This window comes from Pholis gunnellus (genome assembly GCF_910591455.1).
Source record: "Pholis gunnellus genome assembly, chromosome: 6".
NCBI lineage: Eukaryota > Metazoa > Chordata > Actinopteri > Perciformes > Pholidae > Pholis > Pholis gunnellus.
This window is the reverse complement of record NC_136532.1, coordinates 13,610,474-13,628,557: the sequence shown is the minus strand read 5'-3', so window position 1 is coordinate 13,628,557 and position 18,084 is coordinate 13,610,474. Positions and strand designations below refer to the sequence as shown.

Sequence of the window (18,084 nt, the reverse complement as noted above, 5' to 3'; positions counted from 1 at the left end):
CTTTTGTGAATCAACATCCTTTTTTTTTTCAAAATCGTCAAGATTTCATGTGTCTTGATGTAAAATAAATAAATAAATAAATTGTGTATTACTTTAACTTAATTGCATTCATTACTGACATCATCATTAGTAAACAGCAATATTGAGAAAGATACCTATAGGCCTCTGGGCTGAATTGATGTATTTTTACATGGGAAACGTGTGAGAGAGTAGATTGAGACAGCATGGAAACACACTCCTGCGGTGTGTGTGTGTGTGTGTGTGTGTGTGTGTACATGCAATGTGGGGCTGATATGATGCATCAAAGGGGTGGGGTAGGTCTCCCTGCAATAACAGAGGAGGGCTTAGCCAACGTATGCGCATGTGCAAATACAGCCTAGCCCTTTTTATACCCACATGTTGATGTACAAACCATTCTGTGTCGACAGTTCCAAGCACAAATGCAAAAGCTTGTTTACTGTGTTTGAGTGTTCAGCATTTGTTTGTGTCTGAACCATACACAGAATACAGAATTTGTATTAATGTAATTAAGTTTTGACACTTGATGTGCCTAATTTTCTCCTAAATATATGAAGAACTAACATTAAATGAGAAAAGTCTCCTCTCCCTGAAATGATCAGGAGAGTCACTGTAAGTAATACCACTGACAATAAATTACACTGATGGTAAATTGCTGGTTAACTTTACAGATAATTCCTCACTCACGTTTTTTTTATTGGGATCTCCACTCATTTATGACTTCAGTGCATCATCAAACAATGAAACAAACAAAATCTAATTTGAAGTGATAAAAAAAGTACTCAAAATGTGTACTTAATAGAAAAGTACTCCATATGCAGTATAGCCTACTACTGCATTAAAAAAGTTTGATTTAAAGCATTTTGATTTCATTTCTCAACGACTCTCAAAATGCCAGCTCAACGATGCACGATGCTAACAGTGCTAACTTTGGCAAAAGTGCTGACAAAGTTAACAGTGTTTACTTTTGGGGACAACGCTGTCGGTCGGGATGGTGTTATCAGCTGTATGAGAGCAGTGCAGAGCACTCTCGTACACTAACATGCACTAAAAGCACGTGTGGCCGGCCTTACTATGTCAACAAAGCAAGGAGAAGCTCTGATAACATCACACACAGAGGAAGACTGGTTTCATTCTCTGCTCAGATATACATTACTTCACTATATATTTACATAGCTAATAGTTATTTGCAGCTATAGTAATGCTCTGAATGTTAAATAAAGCTCATTTATTATATTATAAAGTATGAGCAATGACCTACAGTGTAATTAAGTATCAAAAGTACAACATTTTAGTGATTTATAATGAAATGTAATTAACATTCATTGGTTAAGTGTTGTTTTAATGCTGCAAGTGATGCAGCTATTGTCTTAAAACTCGAGCAGAACCTCACTTCTTATCCTTCACTTTTCATGCAAATGCCATAGACTGTGTTTTGCAAAACAAATCTAGTAACTCCTTTAGGAGTACAACATAAAATATAAATTACAGATATAGTGATGAAAAACTATATTGTATCACAAAATGTTAACAATCAAGAAAACTGCCAGGACCCTGAAATTATACTTGGTGCTTAGGTAGAGCTGCTTATTCTAATGTTTAATGGGTTTTCACCTCCCACTCACAGAAAGGGAAGCTCTTTTTGGCTCTTTATCATTACATGAAACCGTCATCAGTGTAACCTTTGTGCATTATTAGGATTTTACGTTAAATGTCAGTAATATAAAAATCCCTTAATCATTGAGAGCTCATACAATAACTGCCATGCATTGTGGTCATGCATGTTAAAATGCAATCACTAAAAGCAACCTCTTTTTCGTTTGTGATGGTTTTATGTGGACATTGGTCTTAAGATACATGGGATGCATGACTCCTTCTGACAGGTTTCATTTGGTTAGTTAGGACTACATAGTCGTAGCCCGTCTTTTGTAATTATTAGTAGATATGCCTTTCAGCTCAGTTATTGACTTTATAGTACTCAACAACTTGAGTAGCAAAGACTGTGAGGGTCAAGCCTCCCTTAACAGTCACCTTGATTAAGGGTAGAAACAGCCCACAGTGTTTGATTAATTAACCAGTTGATACAGCCGCAAAGTACGATGCATGCTGTCAATAATCACATCCAGAGAGGCAGATCTACAAAAGGAGAAACTGGGAGACTGTGTTATTTGCCAAGTCGTGAACGTGACCACTGACTACTGCCAGTCATGTGTAGTGGTGTATCTTTTCTCTTTTCCGGTTGCGGCGGTCAGGGTCCCAATGCTTATAGTGGTCTTGTTTAATCCTATAAAGAAATACAACGTCTGTGAAATTATTAAATCAAATTAAGAATTACAGGACATACAAGTACGTGTATTGTATTTATATTCACAAGGTTTTGTTTGTATTTGTGGGAATGTGAATAATTTAATCCTCGTATTGTACTCTTTGCTTACAGGCAAATCCGAAGACACCTTCTTACCCGGAGTTTCAGCGTGACCTCTACTGCAGTTGAAAATACTTGGGAGCGGAGGTTGAATCCATTGATTTTTTGACGATGTAACCCATCTCCGCAAGAATAAGGTTGACACTTTGAATAACAAACTCCTTCATTTTGTGCATAACCATCGCAAGAAAGGCTTATGTGCTCCTCGCCGCTTGATTTCCGACTCGGGGTGCTCAGTGTTGTTGGGGTAAAGTCCGTTTCAGCTGCACTGCATCAACATGGTGAGTATGACAGCACCTGGACCTAACGGTTTCTCACATTCCTCGCACTTCATTGATAGATGATTAGTCGCTGACATCAATTTTCATGTCGAAATTACGGCAACGTTGCTTAGCAATTGATGTTTCAGCCAATTTGTTATTGCGAGTGCAGTGTGACGTTAGCTTAGCTTGCTAGCCAGAGCAGGTACTTGTAGCCGGCTAACCAGTGTAACGCTAGCTCATTAGCTAGTGTTAGTCTCTAGTGATGTTAATGGTGCATACCGGTTACTGTTTCAGATCCGTTCACTGGGTTCAGTGTGTTGGAGTAACTTTGTTGCCATTAGAGTTTCAGGGTAACGTTAGATGTTGAAGATGAGTTCAATGCACCAGCATGAAACGAGCAGTTAGCTTAACGTAGCATTCAGCTGGCAGCAGGATACCTTTGGGAGAAGTCAAGGTGTGCTCACCTTCACTTCAAGGGTTTCATGAAACCTGTCTGGAAAATGTTTGCATTGTGAACTTACTCAGTGCAATTGATAGGTATGTCTCCTCACCTTTTTTTTTAAGGCTGGGCAAATAATTGGCACTTATGATTGTATTCATCCATGACAGAGTGCATGATAATGCCAATAATCTTCACATTTCCTCCAAAACACAGTTGGTGTCTTGAATCTCATCACAACCAGTACTAAATCTGACAATATCAACAGTAGGATGGGATGCTAGTTAACAATTTGGGGAACTCAATTATTATTTGTATGACTATTTACTAGGTGAGTGATTTTTCTTCCTATCAATCCCTCTGTTACAGCAGCTTGGACAGCACGATAGCTTTCAGGCAGGTCATCTTTAAAACAAGCAGTTAACAATCTGAGTTAACGTTTTCCAATTTATTGTAGCGCCACCAGTGTATACAAAACTAGGGGAAGGGGGGGACAAAAAAAACAACCTTAAGTTACACTATATCGCAGACATGACAAACATCCAGGATGTCATCTAGTTTCTGACTACAATACAACAGACAAGGCAAGTTTAGACAAGGCATTAAAAGCATGAACATGTAAGGCAAAAGAAAAGGAGATTTAAAAACAATTAAGAACATTCATTGAATCATTAAAACACAAAAAAGCAGTGTAAAAAAAAAGACAGTAATAAAAATCAGAAATCCAGGAAATTGATTAATATCCTTGAATCTGGTTAAATTAAAGGCAGCAGCAAACAGAAAAGCGTCAGTCATACTATGCAGTTATACGACAGGTTAATAATGTAGATGTAATATAAATGAATAAAACCTTAGATTCTGTAACCAAACAATTATTTGTAATTTGTGTTTCTTCACAAAGTTTACATCATTTTAATCGTTTGTGTTAATGTGTCCACTCTCTGTTCCTGGTCTACAACATACCAGTAGTGCAGCTGTTTTTATTGTTCATTGGTTCTCTCCCTATTGTTTTTCGGACCTTTTGCGCTGATTCTCACCACAGATCCATTAGCCCTTCAGCATTGAAGTCTTGGATTGTGGGTCCCTCAAATGACACCAACATAAGCTTGTCTCCTCTCACACAGCTGAAGAGACTGGGGTGCATATTTTGCGGTTTGCTGTCCCTATTTTGTTAAAAAGTGGTTGCCACTGATGGCAACCAATGGCCAATAATTGGTTGCCAATTTCTCAAAATAGTTGCCAATGGCAATCCGGCAACCCTTACCATCATTCCCTAGCCCATTCCAATACACGGTATGTTTCAAAAGATTAAATACACCCAACAAAAGTCAAGATGAATGACACCAGAGAAGCATCAACCAATGAGAGGTTTCACTGCTTCAAAGTTAGTTTCATGGGCAAAGTAGGAGTGAGGCGTTTGAGCTCTTAAAGATGCTGGTTATCACTGCAGCGCCGACTCTCTACCCCCTACAGATTTCATTTGGTTTCTGTGTGGAGGGGGTCAAACGGACTTGGAAAGATAAGAGAGTCCATGCTGGCTCAATTTCCCCCAGGCCTGAGATCTTTGCAGGGCTCCCACAGAGAATGGTCAACATCCACCAAACTTAAGACCGTCTGCTTTTGACCTATATATCGTGACCATTACTCACACGGTGGATGTCTGGAGTCAGAGGTTGTGTTTGGTCACGCATCACATCTTACCAAGTATAATTGCCAAATTAATGTCACCCACTCTCCCCTCTGTGACTCCAGAAGAGGTCTGGACTTTAGCTTTTGGCGCTAACCCCATGCTGAGTGTCACTGGGGGTCCCATGACCAATCCCAAATGTAGGTCTAGTGTACGGGTCATCGTCTGTCCTGCCTCTGTGTCATTTACTTCCTGCTCCTGAACCTAAAGTGGTCTGACAGAGGTTTAACCGTCCCTCAGAAATATATTTCCTGGTATTGTGTGCAGAGTTGTTAACTATGATGAAAGTTCGCCTGATGCTAAAAGCAGGATCTGTGTGAGATTAGGTTAGCATGCTGGTTCAGTGAAGCCCAAAACCAGATTTCTTGTAAAATATTAAAATAAACGATTGTTAATGTAGAAATTCAGACATAGATGAGGGTCTGACCCAGAGGACACATTTTAAGAATCTGCATGTTAGCAGAGTCTGTATTTTACATTTTTTAAAGAGTTTGAGTCCTGACTAACTATTGAGCAGAGTTAAGAGAGGGAGTTTTGTTTAACCAAATGCGTAAACATCATGTTGACAAAACAGAGAAGGCTGCAGGGCTCATTGCTTTTATATTTAGGTGATGAGTTTGCAAGTGTAGATTAACGTGTACAGGTGCTAGCAGATATAAAGACCTAAGACTGATGGAAAAAAAGGAAACATTTAATTGGGGAAAAGTTAGCTAATTGGTTCTCTTTGCTCAAGTGTCTGCAGGCACAGATATCAATGATTCCTAATGATTGCTAAAAAGATAAACGTGCTCGCAGACCTTACCTACAGTGAAAGGATGAAAGCGCAGCATGGTGGAAATGATTCTGGCCTCTTAAGCCTAAGTGAATATTGATCTCAGTGTGCCGGGTTGATATTGAGCTCCTCATGTTGCTAAATCTTTGGGTCCCTACTGCAGCAGCGCTGGCTGTTCATTCTATGGTCACATTGTGACAGATGTTGCAGACAGAGTGTAGTTTAGTGAACATTGTGTTTACACCACTGCATTTACTCAAATTACAGTAGTTGGTTAGTGAACGATTGAAATCCCTTATTATGAAAATTTGGACAATCTGGGGTGTTTAAAATAGTTGTATTTCATATGTTATCTATGTAAATGTAGCAATATATATATTTTTTTATATATATATATATATATATATATGAAAATAAGTGATTTGAGGAATCTAACGAGGCTTAATTCATGTTTTTGGTTTGACTGAACAATAACACAGAGTGCACTCTCTGTTTATAGTGAAGTTAAGGTCATTCTGTGTCGGAGCTCTGGCTCTTAATCAAGGTTATGGAGCCTAATCTTTCAACAACTTTCCCTCCCACAGTATTTTTAAAGGGACATGCTGTGGTCTTTCATGTGGAACAATCTAGTTCAGGCTGCATTATTAATCAAGCACCAAACGTAGAAGACACAGCCATGCATTCTTGCCAATAACACGTTTTTATCATTGGACTAAGCACGCGTTTAACGCATGTTATGTCGATGCACACATAGATTTTTGGACCTGATGGTCAAGCTATAGGAAAGTACTGAAAGTATTACTACATCCTTCTCTGGGGACAATCAAAATACCAACAACACAACCAAGTCTATTTACGATGAGACGATTGAGACACTTTCTATGGTACTTTTGGAAGACGTGCTTCATGGCATGTGTAATTCATATTTCGATGTCATCTTAAACCCCCCCCCCCCCCCCCCCCCCCGTCCTTTTTTTCCACAGGGTGTGATTGGTGTGCAGCTGGTGGTTACCATGGTAATGGCCAGTGTAATTCAGAAAATCATACCTCATTATTCCTTCGCAAGATGGCTGCTGTGCAGTGGCAGGTGAGGAAGAGTCCTGTACACGTTGTTTGAGAGAGTTGTTTCTAAGTGCTACCGTTTTCTCAGTTGCCTTCTGAGAAGTTCATTTGAAAAAGAGTTCAGAACAATGAGGATCTAATCGTGAACTCAAAGGGGTTCGGCTAAAAGAAGAGAAATAATAATTAAAACATTCTGCAAAGACCAAAGGGCATCAAAATATAGGACGACCCGAGAGGACGGTGAACAAAGTTCCCTCGTCTTTTTCTCTAATTAATGCCACATGTGTTGTTTTTTTTGTAAACAACTTTTTGGAACACATTTAATAATTAAAACATTTTTCTTTTCAGGGCACTGTTTGGAACATGTTTGGGAAACTTTTGCCCTAAGCAGAAAGCCTGGAGTGTCCCTCCAGAATATTTAGTAATTAATTTTCATGTACATAAATGAATGTAGAAGGGGAAACGAGCTGTGCTCCTTCTGTCCTCCTCTAGCATGCAGAGGGCTTCCTAAGATGCTCTGACTAGAGGGTTTCTAAAGTTAAGGAGTGTGTCAACACGTTCGAACGGATGCTCTTAAATTAGCTCCTATTTCAAGCCAGACAACCTTGCCATTGTAAAGCCTCTCTCAAGTGCTTTTTTAGATGTGTATCAGAGTTGCTGATATTAAGTAAAGCTCTGAGAAATGTCTTGTTTATTGTCTGTGTTGTGTGGGAGTTAATTAGCTGTTACATATGTAGACTTTGGGTCATGTCATGTTTATAGAATAAAGACTTAACGCCACTGAAAAGCACATTTTCAATGAGGTTTTTGATGTTTAAGTAAGTGAAGTGCACAGACAAATGTTTACAAACATATCTGTTGAGTTAAAATCACTTGCCTGCTATTTCCAGACTTCAGAATCAATATGATTTATATTGTATGTTGTAATTATTGTATAGTAGGACAACAGTGTGTGTGTGTGTGTGTGTGTGTGTGTGTGTGTGTGTGTGTGTGTGTGTGTGTGTGTGTGTGTGTGTGTGTGTGTTTGTTTGTGTTTTTTCTTTGAAAAATCTGCTTTAAAGTGTCTTCTTTTCAGTCTTTCCGTCTGTCCACGTCCCAGCCTGAATCCACATCTCTCTCCCTCTCTTTGTTCACAGTCTGCGGTGGTATCAGCACCCTACGGAAGATGAGTTGAGGAGCTTAGCTGGGAAACAAAAAGGACAGAAGAAGAAAGACCGGTAGGTATGGGCTGAAGATGGGCTATTGTTTTTGAGTTGGGGAAATGCATGCAGTGGCACACAGAAGGTACAAAAGGCACCCCTTTCATCAGAGAGGAGAGAGAAGATGAGAAGCAGACTTTTGAGATGGATGGAGAGCACAGGCATGTCGCCAAACGGATGACGCTGATGTGTTTATGTGGCTCATTTAAGGCCCGTTTGAAGTGAGGAGGCAGACGTCTGTTTTTGTTGTTTTGGCTCTTCGTTGAGGCTCAGAGCAACTGGGCTTAGAAGTGTCCCCGTCTAGTGGATGTGAGAGAAGTTGGTCCTGTTTTTGGAGGCATTACTATCAGGCTATTTTAGGGGATGACACTTTAACAGGATTGCATCTTCTCCGAAGTCAACGTTTCCCCAAACAGTGTTGTGTCTTCAAAGTGCTCCGATGTCAAGCTTTGATTCTGGAAGATGAGTTTCCATCAAGACTACTTAGCAATTCAAAAAACACTACTATTCGATTTTTAAGGCTGCAGGTGGAAGTTGAACCATATGTTGAACACGTGAATTAAGTGCCGTTTCTTTTGTACTCTCCTTTTTTTTTTTTTTAAGTGTGAATTTAAATTCAAGTCTCAACAGAAAGTTAATCCTCACTGTTCCTCGCTGTGTCCAGCTTCTAGCCTAGCGGTGTTGAGGCGCAGTCCTTTCTCTGACCCTGTGTGAGGCGGGTCAAGGCGCTCTAGCGCCACATGTTCAGTAATCCCTTAAAGAAAAAGATGGACCACTGTCCCTTTGCCAGCTCGTGCCATGCAGCTCCGTTCCCTTTGTTAACCGGCTGACTCCCACAGTCAGGGGGTGATGCTGAGCCCCCTTTCTTTTTCCTGTCAGGTGCCTCACAGATGAAATCTGTCCAGGGCATGTTTGGGCCGAGAGTCTTACAGTGGCATTGTCCTGTGAGTCCAGCGCACACGCAGGGCTGAGCAAACAAAGCACAGAACTGAGGAGGCCCAGCAGACAGCTAGAGCCTAAAGCACAGCTCTCCATTTGCCTGCTGTTAGCGATTTAGCGCTGCTTGCTGTGTGTATTGCAGCCCCCCTCCCCTCCCCCTCCCCCTGGTCATGGAAGAGTCCAGTTATATCAATACTAATAAAAAGTAACTCTGCCAACTATTAACATTGGATGCCAGAGCTGCATTGAGTGCAGAATAGTACAATTATCAATTGTAAAAGAAGCAAGATGAGACAAAAAGTGCCCCAACTTACTGTAATTATGTATTAAATAATGTGTATTTCTTCGCAGGGTAAAAATTCAGTTTGCATTTTGGAGTTGCTTGTTTCTGTTCTCCTGACCCTCGTTGTTTTGCATATCTCTAGGAAACACAACGGTCACATAGAGAATAAGCTTCTAACCGTGCCCAAGGACATAGATCTGCAACTGGAGACGAAATGCATCGCAGAAGTCGACACATTAGGTATGAATGTCTAATAAATATAGTTTAAACATTACTTTTCAATCACGCATAACTTTTGCATGAACGTTGCTGTGTATATTATTAAAGATATACTCTCTATGCCCCCAGCGTTGCACTACTTCCCAGAGTTCCAGTGGCTGGTGGATTTCACCGTAGCGGCTACTGTGGTCTATCTGATAACCGAGCTCTACTACAGCGTGGCTCAGCCCTCGGGAGAGATGAACATCAGTGTGGTCTGGAGCCTGCTAGTACTCGCTTTTGTCCTGTATCCTTCCATCAGTTAGCCTTTGTTTAAATCAGATTCCTAAATCTCATCACTGTGGAACATATTTACGCTTTACATTTTGTCGATGGACTCTTCTCAGCACACACACACACATTATCATTATTTTCACTTTACATTCTTCACTGCCGTCCAATATATATATATATATATATATTATATATAATGTCACAGGTTAACATCTCTTTGTCTATAAGAGAGCAAATCATTCCAGCTTGATTGTGTGGAGGCAGCAGTGGCGGAGAGAGACTATAAAATGACTGCTCGAGCTCCTCGGGGCTTTACTGCCAGCACCTTTATCCTCCACAGCTACCTGATAGTTTGCTGCACTGAATGCTGGTTAAATGATATGCATTATCCTTGCCACCTACCATAGGGATCAATCTTTCCAGCGCTCGCGATCGGCTGACCGTGGTCAGATGGTGTGTCATTTCCTGCCTACGTCTGATATTTGGAGGCCCAATTTTCGCAGCTCAACAGCCCGATATGCTCGGGGAACAGGACAGACGGATGAAATAGCACTATGAAGATGAGGGAATCTGTTCGCTCAATATAAGTGTTAATGGGACTCTTGATTTCAGTTTTCCTGTTTCAGCTCTGATGATATGTTGAAGGCACTCTACTGCCTTAACCTTCACTGATTACCCCGGAGCAGCGTGCTCTTCAGGCATCTGCATCAGATGGCTCCCCCCCCCCCCCTCGTTTATGGAAATGTATAAATGTTACTTCATATCCTCATCTTTTGGCCAATGTTGACAGGCATTTTGTCCCACCACATGATGGCTCAAACACCTCTTCTCAACCTCATGCTGGCTTGATCTTGTCTTGTGAGTGTTTTTACAGCTGTCTTCACAGTGCTGAATAGAGGGGGTTAGGGGTTGGGAAGAAGACTTCAATGAATTGAATACCATTCTTGAAATGGAATGAAAGAGAGTGAAAAATTGGCATTCTGTCACCTGAAGTGTTGCAGAAACTGAAACTTTCATCTCCACGGCAAACAAAGTTGGCGTTCGAATCACGCTTTGTCCTTACAGCTTTGACGGGGGGGCAGAGTAACATATTATTACGTCCTCCATGGCACGTATTGGAGCCAGAGACCCTCACATTCTGTACCCATTCTGTTTGTGTGGCATTTAGGGGTTGAGGGTTTACACGGCCTGCAAGAACGCACAAACTCTGTGTACTTGTGTAAAGACTGCTCGATTGCTGGGACATATTTCTGTTTCCCTGTCTGGAGACGTCTTTCCTTGACTCTGTCCCCACAGTAAGACCCTTTTCTCTCTGACGGCCCACTACTTCAAGCTGGAGGAAGGAGGCGAGCGTTCACTCTGCATTACTTTTGCTTTCTTCTTCTTTGTCAAAGCCATGGCCATTCTCATTGTCACTGAAAACTACCTGGAGTTTGGTCTGGAGACAGGTGAGTGCTCCATTGTGTTTTGCTCACAAAGAATCCTGTCGACGACCAAATGTTAATACTTTTGGCCCCAGTGAGTGAGTGAGTGAGTGAGTGAGTGAGTCCGTCTGAAAGATTTCTTTGTTTTGTTTTTTTAGGTTTTGCAAACTTCTCTGACAGTGCTTTACAGTTTCTGGAGCACCAGGGCTTAGAGTCCCAGTAAGTACAACATCTGTATTCTCATCGTGCTATTTTTGCTTTCATGAATTCTTTATGACTCATGCATCTACAGGGGTATATCTCACTCTGTTTTCTCTTTCACAGGGGTCCCATATCTAAACTCACCTTCAAGCTGATCCTGGCCCTGCTTTGCTCCCTGATTGGAGCATTTCTAACTTTCCCTGGTCTACGATTGGCCCAGATGCACCTAGATGCTCTCAATCTGACCACAGGCAAATTTACACAGTGAGTCCACTCCAGTAGTTGTCTTCACTCGTGTGTTTTTCATTGAAAACATTTGATGTTATCCTTAACACTAATGATGTGAACAGTTAAGACATTCTTTGTTGCAACCTTTATGATTAGTTCCTGGTCAGGAAAAACAGTGATGTGCTTTGTTTTTTTGCTTTAATGTTTTACAGCTGCTCTTGTGGCCCTATTTCTAGGCTCAGCCCTCAGTGTGTTTAACCTCACTCAGTTTCAGTGGTATTTTAGGTTAAAAACAACCCATACAACTTGCTTTTCAGCTCACATAAATCACTAACAGTTCATTGGATTATACATGTTTGTAATGATAAAACGATTGAAAAACATTAGGATAGTCTGCTATATCCTTAATTTTAGGCTTAAATAATACACACGGCGTTCAAACCGTACCCAGGTACCAAACTGTCCTTTCTTGGAGTACCAAGAAGCCGAATATCGTGCAGCTGTACTTGTCTCCTCCTATTCAGAGTGTGTCAGATACGAGAGAGCACCCTGTGAGTCAGATGAAGACTTCCTCAGTTGGGCCAGATTTCTATTTCAGAAGCGACTGGGTGGCGTGTCTATGACCACGATAGGGGTGCAGAGCAGGGGGCACATCGCATCTAGATAATCCACTTTGGCATAGCAGACTCTCCAAAATGGCCTCCTCTTCCATTGCCCCCTCTTAACTGTCATGAGCTTACACCCTCAGACCCCGTCACTAGCAGGGATTACCTCCAAGTCCTCCGAAATCTGTGCCGTGGTTGTCTTCTCACCCCTCTCATGGAAAGTTGCATTGATAGCGTGGACCTTATTTCTCATTATGTTAACTTCAAATTGAGGTTAAAAAGCGAAGACTTCAGTGAGCTAGCCGCCCCCCCCCCCCCCCCCCCCCCCCCCTTATTCTTAGCAAGTATGTTTATATTTATCAATCACTCTTTGGGTTTCCTTCCGTGGTCAAATATTTTCGTGACTATCCGAGGTCTTATGGGACACATAACTTGTCCTCCTTTACAGTTAGTGTAACCACCATTGGTTTAACTGGGCATCTTCTCCCTCACCTTTCCCTTTTCTCTAGGACTCTGCTTCATATCAACTTCCTGTCCCCTCTTATCATGGTCCTGCTGTGGGTGAAGCCCCTTACCAAGGACTACATAATGAACCCCACTCTGGAAAAGGAGAGTGTGCCTTTGTAAGTAATTATCTGGTTCCAACAATCCGTCTAAATGTCTGGTCCAGATACACATGCCTCAGCAGCTGATGTTGTCATTCTGGCACATAACTTGTACTCGCTGCATTTGATTTGCGCTCAACGGCAAACTCATTCGCGGATAAGATAATTTACCTGTTTGTTGTTGAGTTCACTGTAACTATTTGTAAACTTTCAAGTAACTGAATTACTTTAATGCTTCTTGAGGCTTTATAGCTCATGTATTGCCGAAACATTTCTTTGCAAACAAAACTGTGCTGAAGGTGAACCGCTGTTTGAGCCGTACTCGGTAGGCAAGCCAGTTGGACTCCCTTGATATCTAGCAAGCTAATTACCTGCCATTCAAACAAGCGGGACGGGACAACCTCGGCACGCTGGGAAAATAAAAGTAATTGTGGCTTTTGTGCTGGAAACAATGTAAACAATGCAATGGCAGTTATGAAAATGGAATTGTTCAATGAGATAAGGAATGTATTCAGCTCGTAGATGAAGTGACAATACACACGTTGTCTATGTGGGTTCAAATTGGACTGTAAACAAATTGAGTCATACCTCAGGGAAAAGCTCTGTAGTGCGTCTCTAACTGCTGTCATTTGTTGGCTAGCTATTCATTCTAAGACAACCTCCTTCATTTGTTGCGAGTTTGAATTCTGTCATGTGTCAACCTGAAAATGACTGATTCCATCAAGGTCCAACATGATGAAGCCCATTTTCACCTTTTCTACCTCTCATTTTCCCTTCTTTTACTTTCTGTTGTGAGTTGTCTATGACTCCTTTGCTCTCGCTCTCGTTCCCTGTTATAGTTTCTGCATACAATCCAAGTGATGGAGCAGAAACGTGATGTGTTGAGTCTTCAACCCGCCGTCACGCCTTCGTCATGTGTCCTCTGTTGCTCACTCCCTGTCTTTCTATTCATACAAGGATGACCGAGGACACGTTTGATACGTTGCGGTTATGGGTCATCATACTGATGTGTATGCTCCGGCTCGCTATGATGAGACATCATCTTCAGGCCTACCTCAACCTGGCCCAGAAGGGCGTGGACCAGATGAAGAAGGAGGCGGGACGGATAAGTACCGTTGACCTGCAGAAAATGGTGATTAAGAGAAAAGACACGATGATCCTTTATATATCCGTCTGCAATTCTGCGTCAATTTAGAAATGCAAAACGATGACCTAATCCCATTAAACACATGCTGTTGGAGTGAATTAAGAGGCAGAGTAATGTTATGATCCGTAGCTATCGCCTCCTAGATGAAGCCACCCTGCTGGTTCTGCAGACATTTAGGAGTGAGGCAATTTCCCTTTTTATTAAATGCAAATCCAGACACATAGGACTCTGTCCTGTGAAATAAGGAACAGAGCACAAAACTCAGTCATCTGTCCGTCAGACATTCAATATGCAGGAGGCATGCAGCCCACCTGTGGTGCACTTGGAATTGGATACATTATCAGTGAAAGTGTTGTAGCTAAACACATCAGCTCCTAAGCTGACCCACCAGATGGTTTGTTACACGGAGCCATCTGAGAAGCCGTCACTGGAAACTGTTTTGAAAAGGGCCGGCGCTTTCAACAAATATGTGGCAGATGATTGTACGAACCATCTGTCAATCAAACACTTACCAAAGCCTGTCGGCAGGCGAGCACAAACGTCTTTCCCATCGAGAAAAGCCGTCGGTGCCGTTCTTTGCTCTTCTTTCAATAAAGAAATACTCTCCACGTTCAGATATTATTATACATTTATGTCCAAATTTAAAATGTATGGCGCAACAAAGTGTGCTTTTTAGTTTAGTTGAAAAACAGACCGGTTATGAGAGAAAATGTCTGGCATTTAAAATTCCCTTTGTTCTATAAGATGTAACATTATTAATGTGGATGTTGGCCAGTAGAGCCGTGTTCTGCTGTATTCCTATATTCCTTGATCGAAGAGAAACAGAAAGCAGCTGTGTTTGGTGTTAAAGCTCCATATCTTGTATGATACACGGTTTGTGTAAAGTGATATAGTGAAATAATTCTTCCTCTCTAATCTCACCCAGGTTGCACGTGTTTTTTACTACTTGTGTGTAATCGCACTACAGTATGTGGCACCACTGGTGATGCTGCTGCATTCGACTTTGCTGCTAAAAACCTTAGGTGAGTCATGCACTGCTCGAGAATCTTCCAGTGTATCGCTTTGCCTTCCATAAATTCAACACCTCGTCACCCCGTGGTCTCATTTCTTACAGGTGGACACTCCTGGTGGGTCTACCCTGAAGAAGAAGACCTGCCTTGCGTCTATGACATTAACTCTGACTATATGACGGGGGCGGCCCCAACAGCAGCCCCAACACCAGCTTCAGTGGTAGAAACGGGAGCCCGGGCGTCAGTCGCCCAGCTGTCGATGGCTCTGGGAGGCCTGCGGACTGTCTTCAGCCCCTTGCTTTTCCGGGGCCTCTTCTCCTTCTTTACTTGGTGGATTGCTGCCTGCCTCTTCTCCACCTCCCTCTTTGGCCTCTTCTACCATCAGTATCTCATGGCGGCATAGCATCGCCAACCCAGCAGTGGGCAGCCAGACCCCCCCCCACAGGGCGGCTGTGTGTTCAGCCTGATCAGAAAGTACTGAGTGCAGGGTAACGGAGGCCTAATGATTCCTCAACTCCTCCTCCTCCTCCTCTCCTTTCCTTTCTCCCTCTGACCACCTCAACGACGACTGACCGTATCATCAGTGCTCCTGGTTCAGCTTCCAGTGCTTCCTCCACAGATGACTCTGTGAACTCTTGTCATTGTTTTTACTACGACCACTACCTTTTTCATTTGAGAGCAAGATTTATAAACCTTGATAACTGACTAAAGTATGGGTTAGAACAATAATGATTGCTGTCAGTGGTGAATTGGCATAATAACGAGAAATTGGTCCAGTTTGCTGTGTGAATTTTGAATATTGTGAGGTTAACAATTTATTTATTTTTTTAATCTCAGATGCTGATTACTATTAATTTTTACGGGTTTAATGGCAGTTCTGCTGAAATCCACCAATGTCGGGATATTAATGAATGCTCTTTGAATTGAACTCCTCAACATCTTCAGAAGCATGCGGCCTCTTGCAGCTTCATGGAAGTCAGTAAGATCACATTTCAGAATCTCTTATATTTTCTGTGGTCACTAAGGCTTCTTTAAACGTGTATTGTCAGTAATAAATGACATCACAGGGTTCCAGGAAACACCTCTGGGTTATTCTGCATGACTGGATACATGTTGGTTGTATTGGTTGGTAGGCCTTCTTATGACATAGGAGGTGAATACCGCGTGTGTTCCAGTCCGTGATGGGACGTATTCCCCACCGTGACGCATTGTAAAGAAGCTACATTTAGGTCACTGCGTCTGGAGATGTTCATGGAGGTTAATGTGTGACTGCATATCAGCCTAAAATCACCTTGTTTTACTAAGTTTTGGGGGAAACTAATAACTGCTATACTTGTCTGTCTTTTGATCAAAACTTTAAAATATGTATAATGTTACTACATTCCATTGCCTCGGACCACAAAAGTGTCTGAAATAGTCTTAAAATGTTGCGGCAAGGACCAGCACGTCTGTTAGTAGGAGCTGGAGGGAGGACGTCTGTGGATACTCCGAGACTGGCTGTCAGCTAAACGGGGTCAGAGAGTGGACAACAGAAGAAGAGAACGAGGAGATGTTCAACATCTCATTGACTTGAAGCTGATGTATTTTAAATGTTAAATCTGCGTCGTAACCTCCCTGGGTTTAACTGAGCCATTTAAGAAGTTGTGAGAGTTTAAAGCTCTTCTTTTTTTTTTTCGAGCAGCAGAGGTGATTTAGAGGGAGGACAGCACTGAGGGCTTAGTGAAGGTGTGTGTCTGTCTGCATGTGTAGGATCTCTGCTGTAGGTCAGCTGTAATCTGAACGGGCATTTTGATCAAAAGGAGAAGATGTCAACTACTGTGGATGAGCGACAGCCTTTATGTTCTGCTTTCCTTTTTCTAACTTCTAACCATCCGTTATTTCAGAACCATTTCTTGTTTGTTTCTTTCTTTTTTCTGATGGATCAAATTTTGAATTTGTAAAAGTTTTGATTTTTTAAAATGGTGCCAAGTGAGTCTGTTCCCTTGTAAAGACTCGGTGTTTGCTAGTGTTTGAAACTATAACCGTACTACAACTTTGCAGCCTTCTGTTTTCTGTAGATCCATCATAATAATTAGCGAATCACAAGCCCTGGTTCGCAGCCAGACATAATCCATTAGTGTCTTTGCCTGCTGTAATTCTTTGGAGGGTAAATGTGCGCACAAACAGTCAGAAACGGCCAATATGATTGTCCATTCAGGAATGTAGGCTACGTGGTGCCAGACTAATTACACATCACACAATCTTGTGGTACCGTGGTATTTCATTTTGTCATTTTTTTGTGTCATAGAGCTGTAATTTATGAAATCCAGCTCTGGGTTTATACAAAACACATCAAGCAGCACCGTGTCACCCGCTTTAGCTCCTGGTGTCAAAAGTCTTAGCTTCTGTTTTACATGATGGGGAATATGCACACAATGAATGTATCGATCCTGCCTAATTTCTAGATTGTTATCATGAAAATTATTTGTATGCGGAGCAGATTTAACACACCTCCACCCCCCCCCCCATCCCCGGCACTTCCTGAACTCCTAACTACCATCTGTGAAATCTATCTTTCAAACTAAATCAAATTTGTCCGAATGACTGTTTTCATTGATTGATTTATCTTTGTTTTTGTATTTATTACACATGCCGAGGCGTGTAAACATTTCTAATTTTAACATCAAACACTTTATTTTGTTATTGGAGTGCATGATGGCTTAAATCAATTTTTTTTTAGTTTTTTTTTTTAAATGTGTTTGACCAATCAGTTACAGATGAACCTTTTTCCAATGGTCTGGTCTGATCTGTTAAGAAGTAGCAGGGTTACTCTCAGAACTCAGTGGCCTGATGAGGCGATGTTTCTTCTGTTTGTTATCACTGAAAGTGTTAAGTAACTTACACACATTGTTCTTTCATGTATTTATTTCTGCTTTAGATTGTGTCTTAAATAAATTATGTTCTTTACTATGTCCTTTTTTTATTTTATCTTCATGCTCTGAATTAGTGGCTCGCTGGCTTCATATATAGCCTCAGAAGTGTTACAGGAAGGTTCATTTACTAAGCTGTATTTGTATTCGCTGTGAACTATTGGATGTGTCAGCATTTCCTTTTTAGCGTCGAAAGAACCGCTCATAATTGGGTCAGCTGACAGCCCGAAACAGGACATGTATCAATATTCACTTTGGTGAATTTTATAAAGTATAAAAATGACAGCTTTAGAAGTTTGATGATACTCTGGCTCATACAAGAGAATGACTAACGGATTCAGAAATGATGCCTCACCAAAGAGCTAAAGAGTTCATT

The 18,084-nt window shown here is 41.5% G+C and overlaps 1 protein-coding gene across 1 annotated transcript; it reads left to right on the top strand.

Annotated features, from left to right (window-relative positions):
- The first annotated feature begins 2,560 nt into the window (after positions 1–2,560).
- On the top strand, positions 2,561–17,750 carry tmem161b (transmembrane protein 161B). Its single transcript, XM_079161687.1, has 12 exons — positions 2,561–2,724; positions 6,588–6,691; positions 7,803–7,883; positions 9,230–9,327; positions 9,436–9,592; positions 10,876–11,027; positions 11,162–11,222; positions 11,328–11,468; positions 12,547–12,660; positions 13,600–13,774; positions 14,715–14,811; positions 14,904–17,750. Exons 1-12 carry the CDS (start codon positions 2,722–2,724, stop codon positions 15,200–15,202), a joined length of 1,482 nt encoding a protein of 493 aa, XP_079017813.1. The 5' UTR covers positions 2,561–2,721; the 3' UTR covers positions 15,203–17,750.
- The last annotated feature ends 334 nt before the right edge of the window (positions 17,751–18,084 follow it).